Source organism: Lepus europaeus, chromosome 5 (genome assembly GCF_033115175.1).
Source record: "Lepus europaeus isolate LE1 chromosome 5, mLepTim1.pri, whole genome shotgun sequence".
In the NCBI taxonomy this organism is placed as follows: domain Eukaryota; kingdom Metazoa; phylum Chordata; class Mammalia; order Lagomorpha; family Leporidae; genus Lepus; species Lepus europaeus.
The window spans coordinates 35,061,845-35,080,475 of record NC_084831.1 but is presented as its reverse complement, the minus strand read 5'-3'; the positions used below and the strand labels follow the sequence as shown (position 1 = coordinate 35,080,475).

Sequence of the window (18,631 nt, the reverse complement as noted above, 5' to 3'; positions counted from 1 at the left end):
TTCTTGAGGATTAAAAATGAAGTCATGTAACAGCCTTAGCCCAAGACCTGGTATACATTAAGTGAGCCCTAAGTATTTGCTGGGAACCCAGCTGCCTATCGGACATTTCAGGCTCAGCTTCTCCCAAACTCAGTGCTTCACCTTCACCCTAAACCTGCTGCTGCTCTTAGGCCAGGGGAACTGCTCACTACCCAGAGGGTCAGGCCAGCTCCTCCCCCTCAAGCTGCACTGCTGCAGTCTGATGCAAGTCCTCCTCGTAAACCTCACTTTCCACCCAGCTCCCACTTGACAAAAGCCCAGACCACAGCGGGAACTGGAGCCGGTGTCCCAGGGCACAGGAGCAGGAGGCTCCAGAAATCCTGGAGGATTCTGGAAAGTCACCTGGTTCCTCTCTCACCCCTTACCTGCCTGCCCGACACCATGTACCAGCAGCTGGATATGTCTGTCCACTTGGCCCACGGGACGAGTGGCATCTGGACTGCGACCAGAAGCCATATCCAGGGGAGAACGGGGACCCTACAGGAACAGCTGTGGTCAGGGCTCAGCTCCATGAAGCTAGAGACAAGGGGTGTGTGGGGGCATTGAGAGTGCGTGAGATACGTGCCGAAGCTTCCTCAGAGTAAATGGGCTCCTGGCTTCGGGACAGAGCGAGGGAGGGGGGCAGGGCATCCCCTTCCCATGGCCGGTCACTGCAGGATGTCTCCAGGAGCCTAGGAAAGAGCGGTCATGTCTTTGGATGTGCTTCGTCCCAGGTCACCCTCAATTCAGCTTGACCCGGTCTCCCCAAAGCCTACCTACCGAAGGTAGTACACGGCCTTCGTGGCTCGCTCCTGGTACACAAACATGTTCTTCCGGTTCACCACAGAGAAGGCATTGAGCACAGAGCGCAAGGCCTGGATGGCTAGGGGATGACATGGGCTCAGTAAACTCCCTTCTATATACCCTCCCACCCCAACCTGTGCTCCTGTGCAAAACACATACCCCGAGAGACTCCCATGCTGGGCCCCATTTTGAGGCGTGAATGGACTCGGATCACGGTTCCCCACACAACGTCACAGGAGAAATGGCCGGGGACAAACTGCATGGTGGCCGCCAGGTACCCTCGGGGTGCGCAGCTCTCATCGGCAGCGTAATCTGGGGGAAGGAGGAGCAGCGATTAGGACAGGACCCGCCATCCTCTGGCCTCACGGGCTTCTCCCATGGGAACTGGCCCTTGTCCTCGCTCCTCCTCACTCTGCTGGGGAAGCATGAGCGTTTGTGGCAACAAGACAGAGCCAGGCACAGGCACACTCTTAGGAGCGAGCTCCTAAAACAAAGGCTTTCAGAGCTGCCTCCAGGGGACCTGTGGAAGGAGCAGGCATGAGGACATCCTGAGGATGACGCCCCTGAGCCTGACCCTGTCATAACGCAGGTCAGGGGCACTAACTCCTGGCTTCCTAGGGAGTTGCAACAGTAACCTCGTTAAAACAAACCAAAGGGCATGGCTGCTCGGGCACACTAGCGGCAGACAGGGTAGACTGTGCTGTGCTGGGGAGCACAGGCAGCCCAAGGGGCCTAGCCCAAGGACCCACAGCCACAGCACTGCCTTGTTCAACCCTTTCAGGTTCCAGGCTGCCGAGGAGCCTTCCAGTAGGCTGAAGCAGCAGTTCAGTCTCTCGGAGAAGCTGCTGTCAGGTGCCAGCAGCATACGGGATACACAGGAGGCCGCAAATTCTGCAATGCTGGTTGCTAAGGGTTTCAGGGAAAAAACATGGAGCAACAAATGAGGAAGGGCCATGTCTGGGCCCTGACTAGTCTTCCGTTTCACGGCTGCTGGAGGTCACCTTGAAGTGAAAGTGCTGGGCTCTCCCAGCTCATCCTTGATCTGCAAAAGATGCCTTTGAAACCACAACAGCCTGCTAATTACAGGGCTTGGGCTTTCACAGACTCCCAGGATGTGCAGAGATAGGCACTCTCCTGGCAGATGTTAGAAGCTGTTGTGTACAGACTTGCTGAGATTTAAAAAAATACGGAGTACTCTGATTTTACTTTTAAAACAGATGGGAGACATACAAAGGAATGACGTGATTTGGTTTTTCCCAAACTGGAGAGAGGAGTCACAGGGAGTGTGAGAGGGGAGTAGAAGGGCCGATGTGTCAACACCATCTCGAGCGGACCGTCACGTTTCCTTGTCATGAACACAACTCCCCCAGGGGTCCTGTGTCCGCCTACTGGATGGACAGCCAATCAGAAGGCCAATTCCACCAGCCCTCAGCTTGTCACCTCTAGCCTACTTGCCTTCACTGCCCAGCCAGGGGAGGCTGGTAATTTTGGGTATCAAGGCAAAGGCGTGCCTTGGGCTGACGGGTCGTGGCCTGTTTTTTCTCCCGTGTTTTCCAGCCTCTCCCTCTCTGCTGGCTCTTTCCCTCTGGAAATGAACACACTCCAGTCTCTACCTTATTTTTAACTTCCTCCCCTGCCCCTACTCCACCTCCCTCGGTTACTGCCACTTCTCTTTTCCCTTTCCCTTCACAGCCAAGCAAAGGAAAGGAGCGGTATCCTTTGCCCACCTGCCTACCATCCTGTCACTCTTCTGCTGCACCTGGCTTCCGCTCCTCTCCCTCCACTGAAACTACTTGCAGCAAAGTCGCTGACCAGCTGGCAGCTGCCACATCCAGTGAGCCCCTTCTGTGCTACCCTCCTTGCTCTCCTTGACTTGGCGCTGGTGACCAGGTCACAGGGACTCTGCCCTGAGCTTCTCCCCACAGCACTGGATAAAAGCAAGGGCAGTGGCAGTGGCGGCAGCGCCTCACGAGGGAGGCTGCCAGGCGGGCTCTCACCGTCGCTGGGCAGCAGCACTCGCTGGCGGGAGTGGAAGGGGGTCTCGCTGCGCCACAGGTCCTCTTCGCTCTCAGCCACCAGCAGGGAGTTGCACACGTGGCTGTCATGAAGATCCTGAAGGAGCAGTCTCTGCGGGGAGGAGCGAGGTGTTGGGGCCTGAAGGACTGCCTCGTGTGGTCGTGGTGGAGGTCAGAGAGAGTGCCCACTGTCACTGGGGCGTCAGAGGTCAGAAAGAGCACCAGTGATCACCGAGGTCACATGGGCGGGGCCCTCCAGTCACGAAGTGCAGGGCTCTAAGAGGGGACTCAGTGAGGAATACTCGTCTCTCCTCTGTGCAGAATCTGTTCACCACCGTTCAGGCCTCAGCCTCATTCCTTCAAGATGGCTTCCTTGAAAGCTCAGAAGGTCAGCTCCCTGTCAGTGCTGTCACAGCAGTCTCTGCTGTTGCTCTGTGGCCTTCTCCCCAGTTGTAATGAAACAGTTAGTGTGACTTAGTTGTCTGACATCCACCTGCCCCAGCCCATGTAAGCTCCACAGGGGAAGGGTCCCCTGGCCAGCTGGCTACCTCATGCTGGCACAGGGCGGTACGAGCCCTATCTCCGAGTCCCTGGGAGGCCGTGAGAGTAACCCACTGTGACTGGGGCTGGGTTGTGGGAGCTCCGAGTTTGTCAGCATCCCAGAAACCGGGGAAGGGGTCCATAGCTACTGTTGGGTCTGAGATGAAACAACAGCCTCTAAAAGTCAAGTTCCTAGAAACTCCCTCCTCGTCTGGTCTGGGTCTCTGGGCCTGGATAGTCTTGTCCCCGGCTGCCCCTTACCTGGTTGACCTCCCTGCAGATCTCCCCGACTCGCCTCACCAGGAGCTGCTGCAGGTGGCGACACTCAGCACCCAGGCCCCCATCCTCCCGAATCAGGCTCCTAGGAAGGAAAGACGGCTCTGGCACAGCAGTGCAGTGAGGAGGGAGCTGTAAGCGTCACGGATCGTAGGGGAGGTCACAGGCCAGGGACCAAGAAAAGCCATAAAACAGAAGTCGGGGTGGACAAAGGAAAGTTAGCCTGATGGGAAGCGGGATGAAGGGAATTCTTAAGGCATGTTTCTGGAAGCTAGGTCCTGCACTCGCTGTGCCAGCTGCCACGTGACACCACACTGAGGCGTCCATCACACAGAGGGCTCTTCTTAATTTTCCGATCTTCCTTGTCACAGAATGGTGGCCTTTCCTTCCCTGAGATCAGAGCAGCATTTAACCTGATGCCTATGTGTGCATCCTGGCTCGGCTACTTGCCGTGGCCCTGGGCAAGTCTTCACCCTGAGTCTGAGTTTCCTCACCCTTGTCGAGAGGATGTCACTTTGCAGGACTGCTCCACAGACTGCAGCGGCCCACCCGTGTGAGACACGTGAAACACGCACAGTAGGCACTTGTCACACACCAGCTGTCACTCCTGATTTTCAGACAGCCACCTCTAAAGCTGCTCTGCACTGTCCACATTCTTAATGCTCAAGTAGAAGCCTAAATGTCCATCAGTGTTTCAACTCCAGTAAGAAAGCTGAGTCCTGTGCTTCGCCCTAAGATGTGGGAAGTGATCTTGGAATACAAGTCAGAGCCCTGTCACGTGCTCTTGTGACATTACTAGAGAGAGGTATGGGAGGCAGCAGGGAAGAGAGGTTAATGGCAGTGCCAGGCTATGGGCCCTGGCTCCTACCCACCGTGCATGTGCATACACGTCCACCCGGTCTTGCAGGACGCGTACGATGAGCCAGAAGTCAGGCAGGCAGGGCCCGGGGAGGCCTGAGAATGAAGACTGTGGAGGGGCTGCTCCCAGAGGAGTCCGTAGCGGGAAGGGGGCCTTCTCACCGAGGGGCTCATTGGGGCCCTCACTGTCAGAGCCGCTGCTGCCACCATCATAACCTGTGACAAATGTGCCCAAGTTCGTCCTTGACCTTGGCTGGGTCTGGCTCATCTGAGCCTCTGAGCATACTAGGCTTGACAATCCCTTTTAGATGAGTCCTTTCTGATGCCCCCTGCCCTGCCTTGTCCCTGTGCAGCCCTCAGCCCGCTGCCATCATCTGAAAGTGCTCCAGCCCTTGCCCAAGCTTACCCAGGTGGTCCGAGTCCACACTGCCCTGACTGGACATGAGGCTTAGCCCCCGGCTGGGTTCAGGGCGACTTCCTGGGTAGAAAAGGGAAATACCTGGAACTTCTCTCAATCCTGCCCAAGGCGTCCCTCCAAAAAACAGAAGCAGAGCCAGGGATCTATGAGGCCCTGGCCCCCAGACGGCTCCCTGGGCCTTCCCTTACCTCCCTGTGGCAGGCTGGGCAGGCTCATGAGGGGTGTGCCCTCGGGATCCTCTGGGGAGCCAGGGGCCTGGGGGCTGGCTGTCAGGGCCTGAGAAGCAGGAAGTCAGGACCAAGGAAAAGCCCCATGCCCCCACCCAGCTCCATTCCCAGGTCAGACTCACCTCTCCTTCGACACCTTCAGCTCTGTCCTCATGGCTGTGCCAAGCCCAAGCTGCTGAAGGGGGCTCCCCATGGGACCCACCTGGCTGCTGGCCAGCTGCCACAAAGAAGAAGCCACTGTCAGGGTCCTCAAGGAGAACATGGCCAGGGAGGTGGAGGCAGCGGAACTCCTGGGGAGCAGGAGCCAAAGTCATGGTTGAGGCAGAGGCAGCCCTCCCCGGAGGTGGTGCCTTACCCTTCCTCATCAGACACTTCCAACCACCCACTAGCGTCCCGGTTGCTGAGGGAAAAAGGGCAGGCCCAGGGACCAGTTTGCAAGCTGGGTTTCCTTCCACTAAGTTGGGCTGCCAGGTGTGAGGTAAGGACAATGAGGGGTTGGGGTGGGGGTGATGGTGTGAACTCTAATTAAGAGAGGGCCTTCTGGGTCTGCATCTGTCATTCAGGGAAGGATGGACCCCGAGGGGACCCAGAGGTGTTCTGAGGGCAGCTCACCTCCTTGAACTGTGTGAGGGAACGCTCAGGCCCGAAGACAAAACTCAGTGGCAGAGTTTGGCGAAGGCAGGTGGAGCGCCCAGGAGAGCTGTGGATGTGGGCAGCTGCACGGTGCAGAGCAGGACTCCGGGGGATGCCTCCTCTTCGGAGTGCCCCCACCATCTCATCTTCCAACAGCCAGCGAATCTGTGGCCAGAGAACAACCCAGGAAGTGGCTAAGGGCACCTCCGCTGCTCACTGACCAGGAGACAGCAGAAGACACTTTGCCTGATCTACTTGAGGGAAGCCTCACTCCAATCCCAGAATCCCACTCATCTGGTGGAAAGGCCAGGGGCTGGCACTCAGGCTGGAAGGGGAGGCTCTCACCTCACTCATGGTGGTCTCAATAGCCAGTCTGTGGGGTGTGGCCAAACTGGATAGTCCCAGGTGCCTGGGTGGAGGAAAGATTCAGATATCGTTCCCAGAAACTGAAAGTCAGAGGTGCTAGGAGCTCCGAGGGAAAGAAGGAAATACCTCTCTTCCTCTGGGGGTGGCAGTGGGGGGCCCAGGCCATCGTCTGACCTTAAAGAGGATGGTTGCCCCGGGGATCGTGGGAATGAAGCACTGCTCTCAGATGTTGACCTGAACAGGGTGGAGCCAAGGTCAAAGGTCAGGAGCCATCACCCTCCCAGGGCCTCTTCCTCACTCCTCTCTTGGGCTCTTCAAAGTCTCCTTAGTCCCCAAGTGCCTCAGATTCCTTTAATGGTCCCCCTAACCCAACAAGGCCCCAGATCCCCCACCAAACTTGCTGCCACACCGGTGATGCTGAGGGTCTGAGGCTGGGGGGAGCTCCACTTCCAGGGGCAAGGTCAGCACGAAGACATCCAGAGTGACGCTCAGGTCCCTCAGGGGAACTCGGCCTCCAATAGGGGGGCCCTCCAGACTGGAAAGCACCTGGCCTGGGAGAGGGGAAAGTTCGGGCTCGTTGGCGCCCTGGGACAGCAGATCACAATTCTGAGTGACACATGGTTATCCCGTAGGCTCTCCTCTACCCCTAGGCAGGCAAACAGCTTTCCCCAGACTCCCCCAGACTCACCCAGGCAGGTGGGCAGACTGCACACAGGTACTGAGCTGTGCTGCCCACGCAGCCGCACGGAGCAGGTGAGGTGCAGGAAGAGAGGGGGCAGGTCATGCACGAGGCTGTCAGGTCCAGTGGGCGAGTCGCCCCCTAAGATACTGAAGGAATCTTCGTCAGGGTTCACCGTGTCTGCATCCGACAGCGAGGCGGAATCTAGCCCAGCAGGACCCAGGTCTGGCTCCCGGCTCTCGCGGTATTCCACTTCCAGCTCTGGGTCACTTTCAGTGACCACACAGCAAGCAGACGTGTCTCCTAATGGTGTAGGTCACGTGGTCAATGGGAGAAGCTTGAAGCAGCTTCCCCTACCAAGACCCACTTGCCCACGTACCCCCTTCTTCGCCCACAAGCTCAGCCTCTGAAAACTCCAGGTCACTGACTTTTCTGTCGACGGGGTCCCGGGGGCCCTCATCCTGGAGAAATGAACAAGACAGCTTGATTCAAGGCAGGACAAGGACTCCATCCTGGCCTCAGGGAACCAAGGTTCAAGAGTATCTGGGCAGGGGGGCCGGCATTGTGGTGTAGCAGGTGAGGAGAATCTGGGAAGGCTGGGTGGGGCCTCTGGGGCTTTGGGTTGGGCACCAGGGAGCAGGGAAGAAAGCTACTCACCTCTCGCCTGCTGCATGGAGGGCAATAGAAGAAGTAGTGGGGATTGGAGGGCACGGTGCGGAAGTGGAGATGACTGATCTCCAAGAATTTCTCCTGGTGGGGTTTAGAAGGGGCTGCATGTTGTCAGCCAGCCCTCAGCAGCACAGCCCCCTCACCCACAGAAGGGGACACGTGTACATCCTGACCCCTGCTCAGCCAGGACTCCACCCCCTCCTCTACTCTCACCCACGCTCCCACCTGGATGAGGCTGTGGAGGGCGTCATGCGCCTCTCCTCCGAGCTGGCAGATATCCGTCAGGGAGATCTCCGGCCCAGGGTCTGCGTTGCCAGGGACACGGGCACTCTGAAACTCGGGCTCGCTTAGGTCCTCGGTCTCTATGCTGCGGGATGGGGTGGTGGAGGTGAGGGGAGGGCTCAGAAGTGTTAAGAACTGGACGAGCTTGGGTCCCATCTGGGGAGCAGCCCACATCCGCCTCCTCCATAGGAAGGGCGCTTAGCACCCACAGCAAGGGCGGCAGACGTGGCACCCACTTGGGCCTGACTGTTCTGTGCTCACAGAAAGGCTCACTGGCTACAGTGACACTGTCTGTCACAAATGGAGAAGACAGGTGGGGGAGCAACGTCTGGCGAGAAGAAAATGCATTCACTGGGCCCTGAAAGGTGTAGGCTTCCAGAGCTGCATAGAGGGAGGCAGGCTGGCGTTCTGACCTCCAAGCCATCAGCTTCTTCCCTCTGCTTTCTGTTTCCCCAGGGCTAATCCAACCCATGATCTAGGCATGGCTGCTGCCTGTGGGCCCTTCTCCCCCTTATCACTCCTTTCAGCAGCAACTTGTTGAGTCCCTGAGGTGACCTACAGACCTGGCAGGGAGAAAAACTCACAGTATGGGCTCCTGTGATACCCATAGATTAGCAGGGGAGACTGTAACTGTTTTAAGGAGGTGCTCAGAACAAGCTTCTATCTTCACAGCTGGCCAGCGGATAGTCCCTCACCCTGACCCAGTTTATCGCTCCACACCAAAGCAGGAGGGAGGGAGAAGCCTGCCAGGCAGGCAGGGAGCTAACAGCCAGGCACTGCTGCTCCTCTGGCACACAGCTCCTCCCCGGACTGGAAGGTCCTTCTTTATAGGGACCTGGTCTCTGTGCCCTCAGATGCATTCCAGGACAATCCTCACCTGGACTCAGAAGCTAGGATAGCTCGTTCCCGAGGCTCGGGTCCTTCCTCGATGCTGCTGCTGAAGGGCCCCGGGCTGAGAGGACCAGGGCTTGGGGGTGCGTGAGGCAGACCCCAAGTGTGGCCACACAGAGCAAGCAGAAAAGGGGTGATGTCTACTTCTTGTAGGAGCTCCTCACAGGCATCTACTGCTGTCAGCAAATCCTGGGAGGTCACGCTCTGTGCTTGCTGCAGGCTCCGGAACAGTCCTGATGGAAATGGCAGAGGCCGAGGGGTCAGGCTTTGGAGTAGCTTCTCCAGCCCCCAAGCTCGCACCCCCGCGTCCCCTGCCCGCTCACACGCCCTCCTGCTCACCGCGGACATAGCATCGCTGTGCATGCTCCTGTAGCAAGGCACAGTGTGTGGCTGCCTCCTTGTTCCTGGGCTCCATCCAGGCTGAGGACGGGGAGGGGTGGTCCAGGAACTGAGTCCTAGGAACAAGAAGGAAACAGAGGGCTTGGATAACTCTCCTGAGTGACATCTCAGACTCATCAGCCATCCCCACTCCAATGGAGTACCCAGACTCCCATCTCCCATCAGATGGATTCACAGCCCAGTGAATCCAATGGATTTACTGACAGAGGCCATCCAAGGAGCTGGCAGGGCATGGCTAAGAAGCTGGGTCCTGCCCCAGACCATCCACCTGTCAGTCAACATTCATGAGTGCTTGGGACCATGCCTTGGGGAGGACACGTGTCAACATGGAGGACACTCACCGGAAGACAAGGTCTCGTGGTGCCTGAGGGGGCTGCAGGCCAACCATTTGCTCCCTTAATGCTTCCAGGGAACAGTTGTAGATGTAGACAGGACACCGGGTGCGGGGCCCGTCTGCACCTTCTGTCTGGGGAGCCTGACGCCCAGGGTAAGCCTGTGAGTCCCGATGGAAGGGCAGGCTCAGTTCTGGATCCTGAGCACTGTCTGTTGGGGGGAAAGGTGCCACATGGTCTGCAAGCCCTCGGTCTCCCATTCCCACTCCTGCTAACGTGACGTGAAAGCCAGCAGCCTCAGCAGTCTTACCACCGCCGGCTAGGGTCACGCTCACGATGGGGACCTGGGGCTTTGTAGACCTGACTCCACTTCCTCCTGGATCTTTTGGGCTGGCGGCCCCATTCCAATCCCCAAACTTAGGCTTTATCTCCTCTTGGGAGGGTCCCTCCAGGCCACAGGCAGCCAGATGCTGGACATCTGAAGAAGAGAAGAGAGATGGAGTCAGAGCTGTCCTGAAGGCCAGTGTGTACACTTGAGGGGGCTGGTGAGGACTGTCAGCAGTTGGTACCTGAGAAGGTGGCTGGGAGAAAGGTCAGAAACACATGCTGGGGGGTCACGAGCCTTGCATAGCAGCGCCACTGAGGGGGCTGGGTGGAGATGAGAGGCCTGAGGGTTTCCGGAGGACCCGGGCTCTGTGAGATAGAAACCAGAAGTTAGCGTGATCTCGAAGGGACCATCCAAGCCCTCTGCCCCTCCTCCACCCTGTGCTGAGCATCTTTGGGACAGCTCAAAAACCCGGCACAAAGGAAACAGAGAGCATCTGTCCCTGGCAGGAGGCAGTCAGCACACAGGGTGACAGAACGCGGGGCCCGAGTAGGTAGTGATGGGAGGAGGGTGGTTTGACTAGGGCTCGGTGGAGGCATCAGCGCTGACCAGGTTGGGAGGAGCTGAGTCTCCAGTGGCCTGAGCACCGCACACCGCTTGATCCTTTGGTATTCCATGGCCTCCAACTGGTGGTCCCTCTGCACCTACAATGGGGACAAAGATGGAGGACGAGGGCAGGGCCAGCAGAGAGGCAGGGCTCTGAGGTGAAGAGAGGGAGGAGGGGGAAGCAGAATTCAAGCACAGAAACCACTGTTTCTGGCAGGAGTAAAGCTGGGCCAGTGGCTGAGATAAGGAAAAAAGCGGGCAGCTCACCTGGACTGTGGCAGGTCCGCCGCAGCACCTCACTCAAGAAAGCAGCCTGGTCCGTGGGTGTCAGTGGGATCTCCCGGTCACTCAGCTCCTGCCCCAGGCAGCTGTGCAGCAGGCACAGCACCATGTCGTTGGCGGGACAGGGCCCCTCGGCGAGAGAGACACCCTCTGGCTCTGCCCGACACACACTCTGCTCAGCACTGAGAGCCTCCTGTGCCCAGTGCCCCCAGCCCCGCCCTGACCAGCACAGCCCTCCTTCAACATCTCCAGCCCCCTCCCCTACTGTTCACTCATCTGCTCCGTTCTCTAACACTCCCGGGCTCGCTGGACCTCAGGCGTGGGGTGAGCAGTACCAAGTTCACCCACCTCTGAAAAGCAGGAGGAAGGACATTTGGATCTGCTGGCACTGGGGCAGCAACCCCATCAGGTCAAAATGGAAAGGGATCTCATGGACGCAGGTGTCTGCTGCCTGTGTCAATCCTAGGAGGGAGGGGAGGGCTACAGGACATGCAGAGACCCAGATCACCTGTCTGTGGCTGCCTTCTCCCTACCCACTCCCCAGCTCCACCCTGTGGGTCACCTTCCCCACTGACCATCAGAGACCCTTGGCTCTGGGGGCAAAGGACCCCACTCCTTGCTCTGGCACAGCTGGATCAGGTATTCAAAACTCAGCATGGAGCCAATGCAGGCAGCATCCCGTGGATGGAGCTAGGGGAGCAATTTCAGAGACCACGAGTTAAGCCCCTCTAGGAGCAACCACTCCAGCCTCTGGTTCTCATAGAGGCTCAGAGTCACAGACATTCAGAAGACAGGGCTCCAGAGGGCCAAGAAGCCCACAGGCTGTGTGGCTGAGAAGGAGATGGCACACCAACCCAGAAGAGGTTGCTGGGGGAGCAGTTCTGTGTCACTCACAGCCTGAGGGATCTCAGCATATGTTAAGTTCTGGAGGTGCTGCCAGCTTTCAGGGCCAGGTCCCACGCGCCCGTACTGCGGTTCCACCCACACCTCGGTGACCAGATTGAGCTCCGAGTCTCCCTCCAGGGCTTCCACCTCCACATCGTTGTCATCGTCTGTTGAGAAGCTAAAGGAGGGAGGTCTCTGAGCCTGGGGGAGAGTCCTGTGCACAGGCTCAGGGCAGCAGTGAGTCTCACAGAAGACAGGAAGGTGGGCACAGAGGGCAGCCACGAGTTACACACGGCCTTTCCTGACCCAGCATCTGAAACGGCACCCCTGCCCTGTCTTGGCACTCGCAACACCTTGGGGGCTGGGGGCCATACCTTGAAAGGACAGCAGGAAGGACAGGGACCCGCAGAGGTGCCTCTCAGAGAGGTCGGTGCTCACCTGTCCTTGGTGGAGGTAGAGTGTGGGGGGAAGAGGACGTACTGGACCACGCACGTGTGCTTCTCCTTAGCTGCAGCCTGCCCGGGAGGCTCATTCTGTGGGAAAAAGTGGAGCCTTGGCAAACCCCAGCCAGCACAGAGATCTGGCCTGGCCCAGTTAGGCCCTCAGGACTCTAGTGCCTTCCCCACAGCATGAGTGATGTCTTTGGCCCTCTGGCCACGTGGTCCCTGACCCACCCAGCTCATAGGCCCGTGTCCCTGGGGTTCTGATGGACCTTGGAGGAATGCCGTGGGGCACACACCTGAATTGGAAGCTCCAGGACCATGTTGATAATTCCTTCCCCGCTGCAGGCGAAGTGGAACCCTTCAGAGAGACGGACTCTGAAGCCCCGTGAAGGTGGGGTGCAGCCAGGACAAGATGAGAGATGAGGTCACACTCAGTATAGCCCCCACTCTCAACACACCCATCCTCTGGTGGCCATCGAGGTGGCTGTGTCTGCCAGGGACCCTGCCCTGATGTGTGCTTCCTCAGGGCCTAACAATCCAATGAGGACCAGAGGCCAGAATAAATGGAGGGAGGGGATGGCAGAGGGTGAGAGCAGCAGCAGGAACAGCTCTGAACTTGACACTGGGGCTTACAGAGGGGAACTGTCTGGCTTAGACTTCCTGCCACGGTCCAAACCCAGTCTATACTTGCTCTCCCCTCCCCGCCAGCCTGGAAGGCTTCTGTGACATACTCAGTGAGGATGGACAGGAGCTGGGCGATGGCGCTGAGTGGCAGTGCGGGAGCCAGGCCTGACGGGACACTCCAGAGCCAGCGCTGATGGTAGAGGTAGCGGGACAGAGACGCCAGGCTTGAAGAGGCTGAGCGGCCCGACACCAAGGGCAGTGGCCCTGGTGGCTCCAGAGTCAGCAAGAAGGGTGCCCGGTAGTCCAACGGTAGTTTCTCATACCTGGGAAAAAAGACAACTTCCCAGCTGATCTCCACTCATACCCAGCTAAGCTGCCCACTCCCACGTGTTTCTGGGCCCCCTTTCTACCAACCGGATGAGGAGCTTGTCCAGTGGCTTATGCAGGACCACAAGGCAGGGCCGGTCAGACAGGGCCTGCTGTGGTCCCAGCATGGGGGGTGACTTGGAGGGCGAGTTGCCCCCACTGATGCCCCCTAGGCCTTTCCGTTTCACCTTGGGTGTTGGTTCCTTGCTTTGCACGCGGTGCGGGAAACGAAGGCGTAGGATCTCTTCCCGCAAGCCTGACACGATCTGGGGGAAAATGCAGTCAGATCCTCCTGGGAGACAGGCGCACAGACACAGCGAGAGGACATTCCGCTCCAAGCCTACTTGGTCTGGGGCCTCTTGCTACTGGACATGGCCCTGTGGGGTTTGGGTAGATGGCACTAGTCTATACCCCAGAGCAGTCTGGGAGTCAGTCTGGGCCCAGCTCACCTTGTGTCGGGCCTGTGCTGGTGTGCCAATGGGAAAACCCAGGCGAAGAACCATGCAGGGGGCCTTGGAAATGATGCGGACCATATAGAAGGAGGAGGGAGGCTGGTCTGGGGCACTGGGGAGAAATGGAGGGTAGTGAGCATCTCTAGGTTGGGAGTAAAAGGAGGAGGAAGCAAGGGCTAGGGCTAGGGCTAGAGGAAGAGACATGGGACAAGGTAGATGGGGGAGGGAAGGGACGTCACTTTGCCCACCTGGAGAGCAGCTTGACATAAGAGTAGCCCTCAACCAGCACAAAGCTGCTCCAGTCTCGGAGCAGAGAGGTGAGCGAGGAGTGTGAGATCCTGCATTGGATGGTGCTGTAACGTCCGTTGCTGCCTGGAGTGTGCAAGTGCTTGGGGATGGGTCTAGGTAGAGGGGTAAGCGCTGAGGTCAGCCCTCCCAGCCCCAAACTTAGGATTAAAGAACAGACCACTCCTCTCTGTCCAGGCTCTGCCTGTGGTTATTGTGGCCACGGGGCAGGAAGACTATGTAGGACCATGGTCTTTCCTTGGCCACAGGTGGTAAGGGTTCATCTGCTGCCCCCTCCCTCTCCCTCCCCACCCCCTGGCCTCTGCTCCTCTACTCCACTATGGCTCCAGCCCTGGGGTACCCACGTGTCATGCTCCAGGATTAGCACCAGGCGATGCATGTGTAGCCAACGCTGCCATGAATTTGCATCCATGGACAGCACTGGCTTCCAGTAGGCAGCGAACTGGGCATGGGATGAGTCGGAACCACTGTGCTGAAGGGAGAGCACCTGGGGAATGGAAGGACAGCACTACAGCAGTACTCATGGGGAACCAGGGTACAGCCTCAAACAGCCAACAGAACAGGGCAGACTTGCCTCAGGGGGTCAGAGACAGCAGTGCCCAGGCTGGGACAGGCACAGACTGCGTCCAGTCTGAAGGCCAGATTAGGATGACTGAAAACTCAGTCCAGCAGGAGGAAGAACCTGCCCAGCTTATGCCACTGGCTTTGGAGGCAGCCACCGCACGATGGTAGGAGCTTAGGATGTGGCCAGTACACGCTAGCCTAAGGCTGCCTGACTCAGCGCAAGGCTGACGGCCATGCCATGGGTGTGAAGGAACACAACCCACAGTGGCTAAACTGGGGTAGCCATAGGTAAAGATGGTAAGGGGACGCCAGAGTATGCTTCCTAGAGATGGGGTGAGGGGACATGCGGTCTGCTGGATACGGCCACCCATGCACTGCAATTCTTCACCTCGGTCATGGTGGTCTGCTGAGTCAGCCTTTCTTTATGGATCCCTCTCCCCAAGGCCTTAGGGGCAGACAGAAGAGATGCTCCCCTGGCTAAAGTTTAGGCTTCTGGTCTGGGTGCCTCCCACTTGAGGTTAGAATAAAGAGAAGACGGTTCTGGGCTCCAGAGCTGTGCTCATCCAAGCGCAGCAAGGCACAAAGTGGGGCTCCTAAGCAGCAAAGCCACTCACCGGGGTGGTGGAGCCGGGAGGGATGTAGAAGAGCGGCACTCCGCTCTTGGTGCTGTCGGGAAGTGTGAAATGCTCCGGCACAGAGGAGAAAGACTGCAGGTGCGCCAGCATCTGGTCCGTCTGGTTAATGCTGTAGATCGAGGGCCAGGCCTGAGCCACATCTACACTTCTGGGTGCAGATGACAGGCAACTCAAGGGGACAAGGGACCCTGGATGCAGCCTGGTGCTCTGGGTGGCTCTCCCCTGCTCCCAGCTTCCCAAGTTCATCCCACCACACAATAAATATGTTATCACTCTAAATAAGGACCTCACTCACCTCTGTAGTGTGTTCCAGAAACGGCGGATAACATGGGTCCGATACAGTGAGCGAATAGGCTGCCTCAGCGCGCAGGACACATCATGCAGAATGTCGTAGCCACCTTCCATGGTCACTTCCACCCGTGTTCCTCGAGGGCCCTCAGGCTCCAGGGGCCAGGGTGCCATAGCCACATACTCAATGCGCATGTTGTGTTTCCATAGCAACACCAGCTTCACCTCCAGCTGGGACCCCCCTTCAGGGTCAGAAGGAGGGCCAGTTAGGGGAAGAAGGCATAGGATTCCTATCTGAGACCCCTACCTATTTCACACAACTCAAGACTGGCCAGAGGCCTCAAGACCCAGAACCTGGCTCCTGACACAAAGTAGAAGTTTGCAAGAGTTATCTTCAAGCCAAGTCCAGGATCCCACACCACCCTCAGCTGGTTCACCTCCACAAAAGGAGATAGAATTGAAAAGTCACCTGCCTGAGGGCAATCCAAAACCCACTTGTCTCAAACAACAGGAGAGCCTTTCACTGTGACATGCTTTCACGTGTTGATACATGCGTGTCCCCCGCTTTGCTCAGCAGGTCCTCACACATAAATCCTCTGAGATCTGTGGGATTACCGCAGGGCTAGAGACCCTTACCTTTGGCCAGCGTGACCTCTCGGACGCTGTAGCCCTCTCGAAGCCGTACAGACACGGTGCTGACCAGGTCAGCTGGCACCTCCTTCTCAGTGTGCTTCTTCCGGCGCAAGGCCAACGCAGGGTTGCTGCTTGCAGAGACCAGGTGCTCATTAAACAGGCGGTGCTGAGAGCCTAGAAGGGCAGTGAGGATGGGGAGAGGGCCATGCTGAAGTCACTGAGACCCGTGCCAGAGCAGCCAGACCCTGACATGCTTCCAGTCCTGCAGGGACCCAAGCTCTGGACTGATTCCCGTGGAACCTCTGGGCCCACTGATAGTGCCCCCAGCCTGCCTCTCACCACAGTAGTATTCCGGGTTCAGTGCTTCCCCACTGCGCAGGAAGGAGTAGAGGAGGAATGCCCGGTGGTACACAGTCAGGCCCAGGTTGCCTGGCTCAGGCTCAGGACAAGTAGACAGGTAGGAGCCGAATGTTGCCATTGCGATGAACTTCATCAATTCTACGTTGGGCACGTGGCCAAAACTGCAGTCATAAGAGTAAACTCCTCCCACCTGAAGAAAGTGGCTCCACCAGAGGCACACAAGGAGGAAGAACAACAGAAAAGGAGGAGACTAGGCTGGGTGGGTGCCCCCTCTGCCCACTCACAGAGTAGGCAGTGGATGCACACTCTCCCAGGACAGACCCCAGCTCTGTTCCTTTCCTTCCTGGAGCTCCTCTGTCTGAAGCCCAAGCCATCTGGCCACATCATCCTCTGCCCTTCCTCCATAACAGCAAATATCATCGCCCCTCCCCCCTCCACTACAGGTCTTGGCAGCCGGCTCATTGGCTTCCGCTGTCAGTGTGGCTCTAGAGAAGTGTTTCTCAAACTTTAGGGGGCATACAGAATGCCCAGGGATTTCTGTTTAAATTCTCGGGTGTGGCTTGGGATTCTGCATCTCAAATAAGCTCTCTGATGATGCCAAGGCCAAGGTTGTCAGCCAGAAGTTGGCAAACTACATACAACCTGCAGACCAAAGCTGGCCCATCACCTGTTTTTGTCAATAAGGTTTTACTAGAACACAGTCACACTGATCCATTTCAGGCTAGCTGTGGCTGCTCTCACGCCACAGCAGAGCTAAGCAGCTGTGGCACAGCGAATGGCCCACAGGCTCACACAGGTGCTAGCTGACCTCTGTTTGCAAACCTGTCCTGGGCGATTCCTTGTACTCTCTGGCCTCTCAGTTCCCTAACTCTCTCGATTCCACTCATCTGCGTGTCGGCTACATGCGGGCCCTTGGCTTCACCTGGAACGCACTCATTTTTCTGATTTCAAACTGCCACGTCGATGCCGGTTGTGGGGTCTCCCACGTTATCCCTTCCCATTCCTCTACCCTCCTGATGCTCTTCTCTGACGTCACGGCCAGCAGCCTCGGCCTTCTCCATGTCGCACCTCACCTTCCTTTTGGAACCCTGCCTGAGCCCTGTGGTCAGGCATTTTCATAAGCACCAGTCTCAGAAACCCGACCCTCTTTTCTCTGCATCTACTCCCAGACCCAAACTAGGATCACCACCCACTTGGCCAGTGGCGCCCAAATGGAGAAAACTGGACAGCTGTGTAGGCTGGCCCCACATCAGAACTTGACCCTCAGTTGAGCGAGTCCTTCAGGACTGACCTGGTTCCCAGCTCTGACCCCCCTTCCTCACAGCACTCATCTTTACCTTTTTCTTCAGAGAGAAGCCAGGGGCACTTGGGAAAAATCTAGTTATATAGGGGCCAGTGCTGTGGACCACTGCCGGCATCCCATATGGGCACCAGTTCAAGTCCTGGCTGCTCTACTTCCGATCCAGCTCTCTGCTATGGTCTGGGAAAGCAGAAGATGGCCCAAGTCCTTGGGCCCCTGCACCTGCGTGGGAAATCCAAAGAAGCTCCTGGCTCCTGGCTTTGGATTGCTCTGGCCACTGTGGCCAACTGGGGAGTGAACCAGTGGATGGAAGACCCCTCTGTCTCTCTCTCTCTGCCTCTCCTTCTCTCTCTGTGTAACTCTTTCAAATAAATCTTTAAAAAAAATCTAGTTATAGCTTCACTGCTACGTTCCACTCACAAAGAAAAGACACTACCTGCTCCAAAAGCCCCCCCCCCCCCCCCCATTTCTGGAGCCCTCTTGTCAATTTAAGGACCTTCCTCTACCAGACTACCCTTTCCTCCACAAGTTGTCAAACTGCTAGTCTCCAGCTTAAAACAAACAAAACTAAACAGAACAAGCACCCCTCCTTCCACCCTGTACTCTCTGGCTACGATTCTCTCTCTTACTCCCCACTAGGTTTCCAGAGCCAAATTTCTTGTGTCCTTCCTTCTCTTCAGTCCACTCTGAACCCCACTACAACCATTTCCCTCCGCACCCTTCAGAGCCTGTGACCTCCAAGTCACCAAGTCCAAAGGGCACTTGTCATTCCTCACCTTACTTGATCTCTCTGCTGCACTTTACAATGTTAGTTACTCCTTTTTTCTAAAAACTCTGAGTTCTCTAACAATAAAATATGGTAAAAAAAAAAAAAAAAGATATTTGTTTATTTAAAAGGCAGAGGGAGAAACAGAGGTCTTGCATCAGCTGATTCACTCCTCAAATGGCCCCTATGGCCAGGGCCAGTTCAGGCTGAAGCCAGGAGATTGGAACTCCATTTGAGTGTCCCACGAGGGTTGCAGGGGCTCTGGCACTTGGGCCATCTGTTGCTGCTGTCCCAGGCACACCAGCAGGGAGCTGGATTGGAACTGGAGCTTCCCAAGTGGTGACCCAACCCACTGCACCACAACACCACCCCAATCTCTTTGTTCTTTT

At 57.2% G+C, this 18,631-nt stretch overlaps 1 protein-coding gene across 7 annotated transcripts in view; it reads right to left on the bottom strand.

The window, feature by feature from the left end:
* SZT2 (SZT2 subunit of KICSTOR complex) overlaps positions 1-18,631 on the bottom strand; it is a 50,852-nt gene that overhangs the window by 13,482 nt on the left and 18,739 nt on the right. For 5 of the 7 annotated variants that reach the window (XM_062191104.1, XM_062191110.1, XM_062191111.1 and 2 more), the window contains exons 8-46: positions 16,156-16,366; positions 15,820-15,990; positions 15,191-15,425; positions 14,875-15,004; positions 14,041-14,183; positions 13,639-13,791; positions 13,388-13,502; positions 12,987-13,204; positions 12,680-12,895; positions 12,245-12,323; positions 11,944-12,038; positions 11,515-11,683; positions 11,196-11,310; positions 10,969-11,100; positions 10,606-10,776; positions 10,342-10,436; positions 9,977-10,100; positions 9,718-9,885; positions 9,417-9,645; positions 9,016-9,131; positions 8,663-8,909; positions 7,729-7,870; positions 7,492-7,584; positions 7,214-7,295; positions 6,844-7,137; positions 6,565-6,706; positions 6,282-6,389; positions 6,135-6,198; positions 5,769-5,954; positions 5,279-5,446; positions 5,118-5,205; positions 4,918-4,989; positions 4,526-4,727; positions 3,639-3,738; positions 2,820-2,949; positions 982-1,134; positions 799-901; positions 605-710; positions 405-516 (exon numbers count right to left, since the gene is read on the bottom strand). In XM_062191104.1, coding sequence (XP_062047088.1) covers positions 405-516; positions 605-710; positions 799-901; positions 982-1,134; positions 2,820-2,949; positions 3,639-3,738; positions 4,526-4,727; positions 4,918-4,989; positions 5,118-5,205; positions 5,279-5,446; positions 5,769-5,954; positions 6,135-6,198; positions 6,282-6,389; positions 6,565-6,706; positions 6,844-7,137; positions 7,214-7,295; positions 7,492-7,584; positions 7,729-7,870; positions 8,663-8,909; positions 9,016-9,131; positions 9,417-9,645; positions 9,718-9,885; positions 9,977-10,100; positions 10,342-10,436; positions 10,606-10,776; positions 10,969-11,100; positions 11,196-11,310; positions 11,515-11,683; positions 11,944-12,038; positions 12,245-12,323; positions 12,680-12,895; positions 12,987-13,204; positions 13,388-13,502; positions 13,639-13,791; positions 14,041-14,183; positions 14,875-15,004; positions 15,191-15,425; positions 15,820-15,990; positions 16,156-16,366 — 5,677 coding nt within the window. The remainder of the gene's footprint in view (positions 1-404; positions 517-604; positions 711-798; positions 902-981; positions 1,135-2,819; positions 2,950-3,638; positions 3,739-4,525; positions 4,728-4,917; positions 4,990-5,117; positions 5,206-5,278; positions 5,447-5,768; positions 5,955-6,134; positions 6,199-6,281; positions 6,390-6,564; positions 6,707-6,843; positions 7,138-7,213; positions 7,296-7,491; positions 7,585-7,728; positions 7,871-8,662; positions 8,910-9,015; positions 9,132-9,416; positions 9,646-9,717; positions 9,886-9,976; positions 10,101-10,341; positions 10,437-10,605; positions 10,777-10,968; positions 11,101-11,195; positions 11,311-11,514; positions 11,684-11,943; positions 12,039-12,244; positions 12,324-12,679; positions 12,896-12,986; positions 13,205-13,387; positions 13,503-13,638; positions 13,792-14,040; positions 14,184-14,874; positions 15,005-15,190; positions 15,426-15,819; positions 15,991-16,155; positions 16,367-18,631) is intronic. The other 2 variants (XM_062191106.1, XM_062191105.1) reach the window with 2 other exon arrangements.